The sequence below is a fragment of the Trichoplusia ni genome, chromosome 21 (assembly GCF_003590095.1).
Source record: "Trichoplusia ni isolate ovarian cell line Hi5 chromosome 21, tn1, whole genome shotgun sequence".
Lineage (NCBI taxonomy): Eukaryota > Metazoa > Arthropoda > Insecta > Lepidoptera > Noctuidae > Trichoplusia > Trichoplusia ni.
In genome coordinates, this window is record NC_039498.1 from 2,450,067 (window position 1) to 2,463,685 (window position 13,619).

The 13,619-nt window shown below is 34.1% G+C and overlaps 2 protein-coding genes across 15 annotated transcripts in view; one reads left to right on the top strand and one right to left on the bottom strand.

Annotated features, from left to right (window-relative positions):
* Positions 1-13,619, bottom strand: part of LOC113504335 (coiled-coil domain-containing protein AGAP005037) — a 269,885-nt gene that overhangs the window by 46,972 nt on the left and 209,294 nt on the right. The gene's annotated exons all lie outside the window — the stretch shown is intronic.
* LOC113504338 overlaps positions 1-13,619 on the top strand; it is a 43,190-nt gene that overhangs the window by 10,202 nt on the left and 19,369 nt on the right. Inside the window, exon 2 of the mRNA XM_026886607.1 lies at positions 13,175-13,308. Within this exon, the coding sequence (XP_026742408.1) occupies positions 13,178-13,308 (131 nt within the window). The 5' untranslated portion in view covers positions 13,175-13,177. The remainder of the gene's footprint in view (positions 1-13,174; positions 13,309-13,619) is intronic.

Consider the following 13,619-nt stretch of genomic DNA (forward strand, 5'->3'; position numbering starts at 1 on the left):
CAGTTTTTTTTAATATCTTGTAACTATTTCTTAAACATCTTGAAATATTTTTTTCTTTGTGCTACTGTCTGTAAGTTAAGCTCCTTTGCAAGTTCTTTCTCAGTGTACTTCAAACATCAACTGAAGCCCTTAGTTAACTAGCTTAGAACCTTAATTGCGTTGTTAATTAGTTTTAAGATGCAAGACTTTAGTTAGTTCTTAAAAAGTTAGATCGAGCAGCCTCTTTGGTAAGAAAAAATCATGTCTGAGGCCAGAGAAGTAGCCAGTGCTTTCTTACATTTTAAATAGCATTTTTATAGGTATTATTTCATGTTTATTAATAAGGTAGTATAACTATTTTACTTGCATAGCTGTTTCTGTGCGTATCGATAATAGGTTTTCACATGACTCCAGGTTCTATATTTTCAAAAAAAAATTTATGACTGATAAAGTATTTAAACATACTCTTTCAAATTTATACTTATAAAATTATAGGGGTTTTGTATTACGAGAAGTTCTTCTATTCGTACAGACAATACACACGGCGATAAAAAACGCTTCAGTCACTTGTTTGAAAAAAAAAATGATTTAATAAGGCGTGCTTGTGGATGTACGCAGCAAACTCAAATCTCATTAAAAGTTGGTTCTGTATACTGTAAACAAACTCCCGTGTTGATGTCATGTTGCATGCATAACAACTTTGCGTATGGTATATTACTAATACAAAACAAACAGTGTCACTATTCATTTGGTTTAGTAACATTTTGCATTGATACGGTGCTGTAAAGAGGTTATATTCTTTCAAATCGCTCGATTATATGGAACTGAAGCTCTAACGCTGGTCGCTCATGCGTATTGACCTGACAAGTCAAAGCTACGTCATTAGTCGAAACGGAATGTAATTCCTATACTTTATGCTGACTGTTCGTAAAAGCTAAAGCGATTTAAAATTGCATTGGCCCTCAGAATCGAAATAGTCTTCTCTGATTTCGTTTAAAAATGGTTAGCAGCTTTTGCGTAAAAAATATTAAACGTTCCATTCTCAAAAAAATAATTTGGTACATAAAAATTAAAATATGACATAAAAATTATTCGGGCTTCGTTTTTGGTTAAAATCAACTGTTGAAATACAGTTGTCGGTGCCTAGAGGTACGCAATTATGTTGGAAGTGCATAAACGAAATCAAAAACCGTACCGTGCCGTGTTTATTGCGTCCGGCGACGGCAGCGCCGAGAGCGGGGTTTACATGTTCCTGTTTGTACGAACATGGATTTATATTGAATTTTGAGAACGGCTTCAAATTTTGAACGTTATTTTCAATGTTTGCAGTTTTTAAAATGCATCAATGCAAACATTCTATCCTCTGTCAAATGGATTGTTGCGCACTCAACTGTAAATACTATTTTTGTAACAAAAATCAGTGCTACACAATACAATGGATGGATGGTACCTATCATAATGCGCGTCCATTTTAATTAAATAGGATTCATATCTCCAGCGGAGAGCAAAATCATATTGCGAACATCCTACTTCGTTACTGATCGTGGTCAAAACACCAGGTACGCTAAGCTAGGATTATACGCGGTTCGCGGTAGTTTGCATAGTGTTCCCGTAATCCCTGTTACAAGGGAAGGGTGAAGCACTCCGCCTGTTTTTAAATGGTAAGAGTCGGGCTTCTACACCTATCCGCGTTCATCTGGGAGGAGAAAGTCCATAAAGATGATAGATAAAAGGCAGGTAAAGGGTTCGCCATCCTCGTGTAGTTCTACAAATTTCATGCACTTAAAAGATTAATGTTCGAGTAGCCTTTGATTCAAGCTGGCTTGTCTACATAATAGGCTGCTGCAAGTAGGTTTTACAAAAACCACTCTACTACTCTACTACATTATTAGTTAAAGGTTTCGATAAAAATATGAATAGGTGAATTATCCAAAAAAGGAAACATTTGTTGCTTGTAAGTAATATTGACCGTCAAATATTTTACAAGTCGACAATTATTCATACTAAAAAGTGTAATCTTCTCGAATGTTCGTTCCCCGATGGAATCAGAAACAAAGTAGAAATACGCGTGTGACAACATGCCGCGTAGAACATCTAGTACAATGATTGACTTCACAATGAATTGGAATTCACAAAGGATGTATGGAGAAAGTGAGATCTTTATATTCCGATTGTGATGTATCACGGTGTTTATACTTTCACGGGTCGATAGCATAAAACCGCGAAACTATACTCATTATGCAAACATTTATCGAAAGAAGTAAAATGAGCAAAGTCGAAAATAATTTCACTTTGAGGCTTAAATTGCCTTATTACAATCTTTAGGACATTGATACCGGAATGGTACCGGATTTCAACTGCATGACTTCTCTCAACGTTTAACTGGAAATTAAAATAATTGAAGCTAAGGTCCATTTACACTTTCTTTAACAAAATATTCCGTAATGTAAACTATGAATCTATATTTATATAAAGATGTCATATTCGACTGACCTCCATTGACCCACGATTTATTGGCAGTTCATAAATTCAGCATTCATGCACGCGCATCTAATTAATTATTATTAATGAAAGGCTATTAAAAGTTATGTTTTATGTTATCTTTGATTTATAAATAATATATTATTATTGTGAAATCAGCACACCTTCTAACGAGACTTGCAAGCGAAAGCTAAAAAAGACAAACTAAACACCGATCTGAAAGTCTGCGTAATGAGAGACAAGCTTAGCATGTAGAGACATATAATTATAATTATTTAGCATAAAATTACATCTAAGATAATTAATTTAATATTCCAAAATGCTCGTTAAATAATCTCGAGGTATTTAGCTAATACTCTAAGTCTTTTATTAGTCTTTGCAGCATCGTAACTTCGTGAGACGAACCAATGAGGTTTTCACTGAATAGATTCATCTTAGAATTACTGCGATAGTAGTCCGGTAATAACAGGCGAACTCAATTGCATACCACGGATACTTCAAAATAACTAATCAAAGGATTTCAATCAAAACGGGTTGACTACATTAATCACGTCGAAAGCTCAAAGGGATTTAAACTAAAAGTCTTCTCGATCACAAACGAGTTGCATGAGAATATCAAAGAGACGAGCATTATAGATACGTATGACTGTCGATGTACCAGCGAACGTTCCCAAAGTAATGATGAGTTTCAGTACAATTTACGTATATATTTTGTCCATACTAATATTATAAATGCCAAAGGATCTCTGTTTGTCTCGCATTGACGCCAACAACTACTGAATTAAAGTTGGTACACAGATAGTTTAGAGCAGAGAAAGGCTACTTATAACTGGAGAAAAGGGTAATGGGTGGCCAAAGTTTATGTGACTGTCTTTTTTTTTAATGCACATATAAATACTTTGCATTTAATCGAGCCATGCCAAGGGACATGAAACCACTGCGCTGTTAACTAAAGTCTACGCTGACAGAGTCGCGGGCAACAGCAAGTACATAATTTATACGTCCGTATGATTCGTGTGATTTATATGTCTAAGCAACACTGTAATGGTAATAATTTATCTTTAACTGCTTAATCATCAATTTAATTAGACATTGAGTGACGTGAATCGTGTTAGGTAACGCGAGCCTAGTTCGTAAATTGTATCTATGTAATTGCATGCTTGTTTTGTACAAGTGGAGCATAATATGACCGCAGTGAGTTAGACAGACTTATTCCGCGTATTAGTGCAGAATGAACCTGTGCTGTAGGCCTGTGGATTGCTGTCTGTGTAGACCCGGCAATCGGCTTACAACCTCCCAATAAATCGGTTAACGTTGCAGATGTACGCCAACTGTATCAACTCAATCACTATTTTGGTCGGTCGCACTATCCGCTTTGAAGTTTAAAATCTAAATTTCATAAGACATGTTAGTAAAATACATATTTTTGAATTAGCTTTAAAAACTACTTAGAAAAAAAACTAGTATGTTTTTTTTTATATTTAAATCAGTCACTTTATTAAGGAAACGATTATATTAGGTACAACTCAATCGAAGACCCTACAAGAATCTCTTTAACAACTTAACATAAAATAAATTTCCGTGAGAGCAGCCATTTTATTGCAAGATGGCGATAACTAGATTAATTTACTTTCAATTTGCTTTTTATAGGAACTAAATAATCTTTTAAAGAGTGTAAAATTATTGCATAACTATGCATAAAAACATGTAGATGCAAAATTTGCACTTTAAATGAATCTAGTACATAATATTATCGACTGCACGGATAGCCGAGCGTGACGTGTCGCGGGTTCGATACCCGCGTAGGAGAAGCGTTTTTTTGATCCACGAATGCTTATCGTGAGTCTGGGTGTCTTTGTGTATGTGACTTGGATGTTTGTAAGTCCCCCCCGCTCCGAAATACAAGGACGTAATTCCTTAGGGCGGGAGTCGTTTTAAACAAAAACATTTGTTTAATTAAGTATAACCTCGAAACATTTTTCAACATCGACTGAGTGTTTTCCTAGTAATGTAATAATTACGAGTAGGGAACTGCTATAATCTTAGATTATACAAGCAGTCAGAAAGCATGACGACCTAATGTGAACAATTTGTACGCGAATTATAGATTGTAAGTGAAATGGGCCGTACAAGTACTCTACAATATTTGATAGATACCGGCCATATTTTAACTGTTATTATTACTTTACTAGTCTTCCACAGTATAATAAATAAATAAAATAAACTCAAAAGCTGGTCAACAAATTACTATTAACTTTGCAAAAGAATGCATAGTAGTTGCATTGTCAAACCCCGAGTCATTCCAAATGTCCGAAAACCCTAACATTCAGACTTCAATTCCGTTAATCTAATTCTCCACAACATTACGATCAAGCTCACGTCATCACTGACGGAACAAATGCCTGCAGGCGAGGAATGTTCAGTACGTTCATCAAATATACAACAACTGCCATCGCCAGGTCACCTGTTACCCCACATTCAAGATCTCTGTTCGATTAGAACATTGCTAGTACCGAAAACCAAGCAGTATTCGTCCACTCAGAATTCATTTTTCAAATATGCATCTTAGGCCTACTTGAATACGGTTTCAATTCGAACAGTTGACTTGTTTGTGGATCGTGAGGCGGTTAATTGAAACGCAATCAGTTAATAAACATGTTTGGTTAGAAACAATTGAGATTGACGCGTAAATTGACACTACAATTGTTCATATATGGTTTTATTTTGTTTTATAATTCACTTTGATTTATTTAAAAGCTTTATGTACGAGTTCACAATTTTAGTCGGCTTCGATATGAACAGAATAATATTTCATGGAAGCCATAAAAATATGAACAGCGTTGTTTTTAAAGAGAAGAAAAGCTTGTTTCCTTTAAAATATAATCCTACTGCAAATGGTAACAACAAAGCAGAGCAGTCAATCCTATTAACGATTGTTCGCAGAAACAACGAATAAAAAATAAACTATAGGTACATCTCGTTTATAACGTTCAGTGTTCAGTGTTCTCCTTGAATTTCAGTTGCATGTTTTTGTTTTTATAATTAACTGAATTTTAAAATAAATGCTTACAATTTTTAGTTACTCTGTATCTGTTTTTTTTTTTCATAGGATAGTTATCCGTTCTTTAAAAAAATCCTTTCGACCATTCAATTAATTTTAGGAACAATAACTTCAGCGCACTTTCTTTTACATTCATTCATCTATATATATTCATATTGACGTCGTAAAACTATCGTACAATATACAGTGTTGTCACAAAGTGATTGTTATGACAAAAATACAGTCGGCTGTTAAATTGACTGGTTTCGCTGTATAACATTATAACGACTGCAGCTGTGAGCTGGGGTTCCTTCCGTACGAATTATATAGAGTTAAACTCTGTTCCGTGTTTCTCCGTGCTTCAGAACCAATCGCGTGTTGATTGATATTATCTTAGTTTACACTACCGCTTTGTAATAAAATCACTGATGGGTGTTTGTAATCTATTTACGATGCTATAATTTCACCTTTCAATATAAGTTAGGTAATTGTAAGAGCCGGAGCGTTAGTTGATAATTAGTTCATTAGGACAAATTTTCATTGGTTTTCTATAACTAGAGGATTTGTTAATATAAAGTGTAGCATAAAAGGTTCCTAACATGTTTTTCGCGTACCTACTATATTAATCAGTCACATTTGTTAACTTCACTAGATGGCTTTAATATATCGACATCTTCGAAAGTCGAGTTGCTAAAGTAAAACATAATTTAAATTACCTTTCTATATCGATCGAGCAATTCTAGATTTTGTCTGAAGCGTTTGCTTTTTTAGGGTTATCGATAACGTTCAATGACTGCTTAACCACAAAAATACTAAGTTCAACACAATCTTCACGCATGAACACAGCTGCCATTATTTCGTTTATCCTAATTAAAGTTTATTATTTTTCATTTAGGCATCGTTTACGATATCTTAAATGTTGCAATTTACACTTAGATGCGTTTAGGGTATTTAAAGAGAAACTGGTCTTTCAATAGAGTAGTATCGTTAGGGCGTAGGTCTGTAAAAGATTTGTGAATGATACTAGCAGGCGGGCTCGTTGGCTAGTCGTTAATTAAAAAAGCTCCGTTGAAATCTCTAGGCCGATACCGTGATTAAAAAGGTCAATTGAAGAGGCAACTACTCGAAACTTGAACAAAACCCCGCGCGCTGTGATGCATACCTGAAGTTTATTTTCGTATATCCATCGGCTGATATTGTAGCTACAACGTTTTTGCATTTGAAACAAACTGTGAGTATCTATCTATACATATATTTATGTAAAAATTGGAGTGTCTCTTTGTAATATTGAAATAACCGATTTAAACTACACGCGTATGGATATATGTATACGGTACATAAAAGTTTTGTCACAAAAGAACTGCTTAATTAATCCATGGTACAGCTCAATCTTTCAATCCATTCACTTACAACAGTTCGTAATGCATCAGAACAACATGTCTTCTATCATTTAGGAGCTATCGACATTCGATAGTCAAATAAAAGTGAATGAATAACGAGCTCCTGGAACACAGACTTGGATAACACAAATAACTTAAAGTTAGATACATCAATTTTGTAAAGACAAATGTGTTTTCGTAGTACAGAGCGTCTTTGTTTGAATAAATATATTCTAGTTTTGATTTACCGTATTCGTTATCAATAAACTAAGTATGTTGTGTTCGGAAAAGAAGACAGTTTTGGGCTTCAAGTGATCAATAGATAGAGCATTTTCTTATGCATATACATATATAATAAAATAACTGCTGATTGGGAAAACAGTTGGTGATTTTTACTATTGTTTGTGCCTGGATGTATTGACAAGAATTGATAAGGCAACGAAATATGTACGTATTCTGCAAAAGGTTTTTTCATTATAAAGCACAATATATTTATATATATTTATGTGCAAGCTATTTTAAATATTACTATACAGACGGACTGTTAGATCCCATCTAGCGTTTACGTAAACCACGCAAGGTATACAAACATATATTTAACTAATATTGCGAAATACTTCTACCATTTAAATACGCATATTGCCGTTTTTAGTCAGTCGGGTAAAATGTGGAGCAAATAACATGCAATCAAGGGCTAGGTATGCACGCATGGAGCTCTAGGCTAGTTCGCATTTATTCAAATCGAAACAACTTTTTTTTATATATTTTTTTGGCAGGTTTCTACATTGGTCATTGAGAACGAACGTTTTTTTTTAATAATGATAAGGCCGATGTCACGTGGTCTTAGGTATCCTGGCAAAGCATTGCGTAATTGGCTTTAAGAATAATTATAGTTAGAGTTATCCAGGGACCGCAATATATTAGTAAGAATTACTTTGAAACACAAAGGTATAATCCAAATGAAAGCAACATAAATTATTTATCTTCATAACATTTAAGCCATTGTTTAATTCATTTACCAGTACAATTTTGTAAATTGTAAAATGATACTTCATTGTACCCGCGATGCAAAATTTAATGAATGCTACAAACATTCCTTGCCTCTAATTATTTTGTATTGTTATTTTAGCGTTGTTATTAATAGAATGAAAAAATAAAATTATATAAAATATTCTGAAATGATTAAACCGCATGTATATTATGTTACATTAAGTAATTTTAAAAATACAGAACTACAATGTTTCATCCCAAAACAATGAGAAAATTAGACATAGCTTTGAATAAAATCTATACTAATATATAAAGCTGAAGAGTTTGTTTGTTTGTTTGAACGCGTTAATCTCAGAACTACTGGTTCAAATTAAAAAAAAAAATTTTGTGTTGAAAAGGCCATTCATCGAGGAAGGTTTTAGGCTATATACCAACAGACTGCCACTAATAGGAGCGAAGATACAATGAAAAATGTGAAAAAAACAGGGCAGGTATAAATCATAACTTATACTTCTACCCACAGGCACGAAGTCGCGGGCAACAGCTAGTTTGGAATAAATGACAACTCAATTACCAAATATACAACCATTCAGGCCCGTGACGTCACAATGTATGTTTAAAAAAAAACAAAATCAATGACGTCTTATTGTATGTCCTTTAGGAAACAATGTCATATATTTTCTTAATATACCGCAAATATTATAGTCTAGTCCATCTATCTAATAGCCTAATATAGAAGTAATCCATGTTCTTGAAGTTGTCCACCAAATAAGCTGCTTTTGGAATACACCTGCGCTATGAGGTATCGAAGTTCGGAAACAGATACCCAACTCACATACTTCATGCTACAAGCGAACTTACTAAACCCACAAGCAGACCTAGACGTAATAAATTTCAGTACTCTATTTATCGATTTCCAAACTAACGGACCAAACTACAAAAATAACTCTTAAATCTCAAAGACTATTAACTGTGTTTTAGTAACAAATTGACGAAGTGCATAAGTTCAATTCATTTGGGAAGAACTTAAGTCTATATCGCATGTATCAAATGTTCTTAATAGCTTAGCACTGGGCAACTGTTGTCAGTATTTATCACCAAAGTTTCGGAATTCAGCTGGTCAAATAGAAATTTACTCCTATTTCCGTGCAAGGTCCAGACGACTCGATTAAAACCAGGAAGACGAAATGAGAAATATACGAACCCTTGCTAATGAGTAAAAGTTGCCGGAAGACTACGTTTGCCCACAACTGCAATAATATACCTAACTTTAATACACAAGTGGTAGGTTCTCCGCAATAAATAACTGCCAGAGAATTTTTAATACTGACATTTATATGACATTCAATTGTTTTGCTCTCTCTCGAGACTCGGTTGATTGTGTTTCATTTTATGTTTTTATTATTTTACTATTTATTACTCGTCGTAGATATCTCTGAATAGAAAGTTTTAAGATAGACCGCTGTCATATTTTAGATAAAGTTCAGGTGCATGATGTGCTTTACCAAAAAGGTTTTACACCATAATTATGCACATACATAGAATAAATATTTAACCAAACAAAATTATAATATTGGACTTGCCATCTAACCTCATTTCCTCAATAAAAAACTGTCACTAATTCAGAATTCTGAAACAAAAGCGAGAGCCTTTTGTTCGGCAAACTATTGTGCGTTCGTGACATTTCACATGTCATGGTCTGAAGTCTGGAGTACGAGAGCTGGTTACTGACAAACAATGCCCGGCTAACTCTATTTTTTAGCGGAGCTTTTGCAAAAGACGTAATTTAAAAAAGAAATTGCAACACGATTCGGTTTTTTTTTAATTCCGTCTATCAGGTTTGATTGTTTTAGTAATCGACTGCACGGATAGCCGAGTGGTTGAGGTTACCACATCAAACCCATTTGTGACATCCACGATTGCTTGTTATTTAAAGACAAAAGAAAATGTGACCTGTTATAAAAAAACACGTACAGCATGTATAAAGTTATTTAGATCCCGACATTCTGTCTCAGTCATCTGAAAACACAGTTAGCACCACCACTACAGTATTAAATAAAAACATGCTGTATATTGGAGCCCAGCGTTTTTATGGACGGTGTCAGTGTGTGGAATATTAATGGGCAGAGAGCTGAAAGCCCTGTGATTGGTAATCTTGTTAGAGTTACTCCACAGCGAATAAATCCCTACTAATTAGAACGCATAGAAAATTTGAAAATCTCGAAATTGGACTCGATTCAGATTAATGATGCCTTGATAGTTTCTTAAAAACACTCGCTTAATAAATAGTCAGAGGAATTGATTATATTATTCAAAGCGAAGCAAATAAAAAAATAATAATTGCAAAATTAACATTCGACATTAGCATGACACAATAGTAACAAGTGCACGTAATTTCGCGATGATATAACTAACGTAACTTGCTAACCAAGTTAAGTTTATAACTAGAGGTGATTTCAACTACATTTCTGGCACCGAAACAAGTTTTTTTACTAGATCGGTAATTATAATCGTTTGTGTTGTAATTCGAAATTTAATAAGTATTATTTGGTATGTGAAGTTTCGAGTAGGAGGTGAAATTGGATCACTTTAAAAGTTTAAATACTGTATTATGCAACAGTTACTTAATTAAATTACTATAATACGTAAGATAAGTCTAATGAGTTGTCGAATCAAGTCGCGATCGACTTTACGGTTAGGCGAGTGGTTGAGGTCACCACGCCAAACTCACAGTGCGCGATGTGTGGCGGTTCGATCCCCGCGTCTTTGCCGGTTGCAAAACATCTTGCGACTCAAGGATTCATCCCATAGTACCAGAATATATTTTCCGGTCGAAAATTTAAAGATTTTTTGGATAAAAATTATTTTTAATAAAGGTTTCCTGTAAGAGAATCCAATTCTGGGTTAAGCTCGCCTTTGTGCAAAACTTTCCAAGAATATATTAGCCAAGTATAAACGAAAAAATAAAAATAAAAATGAAAGTCTCTGTCTATGTTACACAGTTATCTAGTTTCTATGGTATTTCCTAAAGGGAACATAATTCAATTGTCATTCAAATCACATTTCATAAGATAGACATACACGAAAAGGTTCGACGCTTTTAAACTTCATCCGAACTCTGAGTGCCGCCGCAAGCGAGCGACCAAATATTAAAGTTGGCTTTTCATCTTTCCCCGCAATCGTATAAAACGTTACTCACTATAATTGATTTTAGAAAAGTTACCGCGTCATCAAACTACTTCCATCTGATTGAAATCTTTGAAGTACGTGAAGAACATTGTCGATAATCGCGAACATTTTTTGTTTCCAATATAGGTACTCTAATCTCTAAGTTACGGATCGATGCGTACTTATAGTGTTAAGTTTTTATGCAATAGTACCTGTGTTGACAAAACTAAACTAAGCCTTACATCTCGTCACCACTTTTCTGTGAAAATGGAATTAAAAGCTCTGCTTGTGCAAAAGATTACTTCGTGAAAGGGAAAGATTTACAGGATTTTGTCCAAGACACAGATGCCTTCTATTCAATATCGTAATCCCTTTGTTCAAATTGAAACTTTCCTCATATAGGATCACACTAAAACCTTTGCTATACTTACGTCCAATGATTTTTCTTTCATTTCAAGATAAACTTGCGTATTGTTCGGAAAATTGGATTATAAATCTACTCGAACATCGTAAACTGCAGAACACGCCCTAAAATAAAACGGAAATTGATACTCATGAACTATTACGAACAGCGTTTTGAATTATCTATACTTATCAAAATTACTGACTACTCATAATAGTGTTTAAAAATCATTTATCATCAATTAGCATCGCTACTGTATTTAGGTTGCTTAAAATCGGGTACGCGTTGTGTTCAATCAATAAATTTGTAAACGCTCAAACAAGAAAAATAAATCAATTCAATGCTAGTAGAGTCAATATTAAAACCATTTCGAAAGTAGCTCTACTTTATCGACTGTTCGCATTTTTTACAAATATCTATTACAATTTTACGAATAGACCAAATGTTTGATGAAGATACGAGACTAAGACCTTGTTACTTCAGTGCATTTGAGCAACTTCGAGCGTTAACATTGTAAGAGCTCTACTTGTTTGAGAGGCATTGCATTAGCATGTGTCAACCAGTAAAGCTTGAAGACGGAGCAAATTTATTTTTTATCCCCGCTTGTGGGAAGTCCGCCTGTCGCGCAATGTCGCGGGCAAGAGCTAGTGTTTTTATTAATATAATCGATACTAAGGAGCTTGCAGTTTGTTATTACTCGTCAAACAGGATTACTAGAAGCGATCGTTTCTTGCTCACAACTTTCCTTCCACAATTCTCGGAATACATTAATATCTCGGAAATCATAATTAGCGGATATTACCTAAAACACTATTAGTATAAAAAACATTTCACTCGTTATTATAATTTTAATATCCTCGAATCTGACACATAATATAATATGTTTATTATTATTTATGATGTAAGAGTAATGCAAGTGAAATTCAATATAAAAACTATTGAATTTTATTTTGAATGTTGCTCTACATTTCATTTAATGATTTCGTTTATTTGCTTGGATATATTTGTATGGTGATGTTTCTTACTGGATACTTTGCGAATGTTATTTCATTTTATACTGCTTCTCTGCTTTATATTTTTGAACCACGCAGGCTTCACTAGCAGACGTCAAAGGGATAAAACAGGTTTTCTTTTATTCATGATTGTTACCTGGAGTTCTCACCTTGTCGTTCCGTTATGAGTTTTCTTTATAATCATTCTTTCTTTGTCTTGTATCAAGTACATTACAAGCTTTGTTATTAGTTTGTTCACGATGCACCCGGCTTGAACGACCAGTAGTGAATTGAATACGGAATATGATGTTAAACATGTCATATTCTATTAGGCTGGATATAAAATTATTATTTTTTCATTATTAATAGGAACAGCAATATTGATTAAAATTACTTTAACGAAAACACAGTTCGTAATTAAGTTTATCGATAACCTATATTTTCGAGTATCCCTTGGTAACTGAATAAATAAATAATTAAATTTCGTTACATAGGCACGAATAACAGTTTTTTATGCAGAAAATTGCTTAAAAAGCTAGTCTATCAGTTATCAGAAAAAAGTGTAATGGTGTACAGTATTTTCGGAACTCATATTTGTAAAAGGTTTGAACTTTGCGTAACTAAACAGATTACTATTGGACATGGACCTTCCATTATTGACGGTTTCTGAATTCTATGTATTTTTATGGACCTTTTATTTCACTAATATATTAATGACGAATATTATTATGTATTGTTACAGAAAATGCGATTGTTGATCGTTCTTGCCGTGCTCGGGGCGGCGGTCGCGAGGGAGAGCGACTGGCATCCAATCTTACCGGAGGGCAGCGTCATGTACTCCACCTACCACGACTCTGAACGGACTGCAGAAACCAGGTAACGTCACTGACGTCTTATATTTAGAGACCTTTTGACTAATAACGTTATTCCTGTGTGAATGAGTAGTAGAAGTAGGTACTACATGGCACAGCGCTGCAATAATAATAACGTTATTGTTTGATGGGCTTGCGTTTAGCAACCACTATGTGAACCACACAACGTTTAAGAACTTGATAAAAGACTTAAAATTCAAATAGAGGCAAACGAGTGTAAATTGGAGTCCGCCAACCGTAGAACTATTTAAAGAAATCCTCGAGTAACTTCGATAGTTTTTAGTTAAACGTTTAAATAATTGAAACTTGTTCACG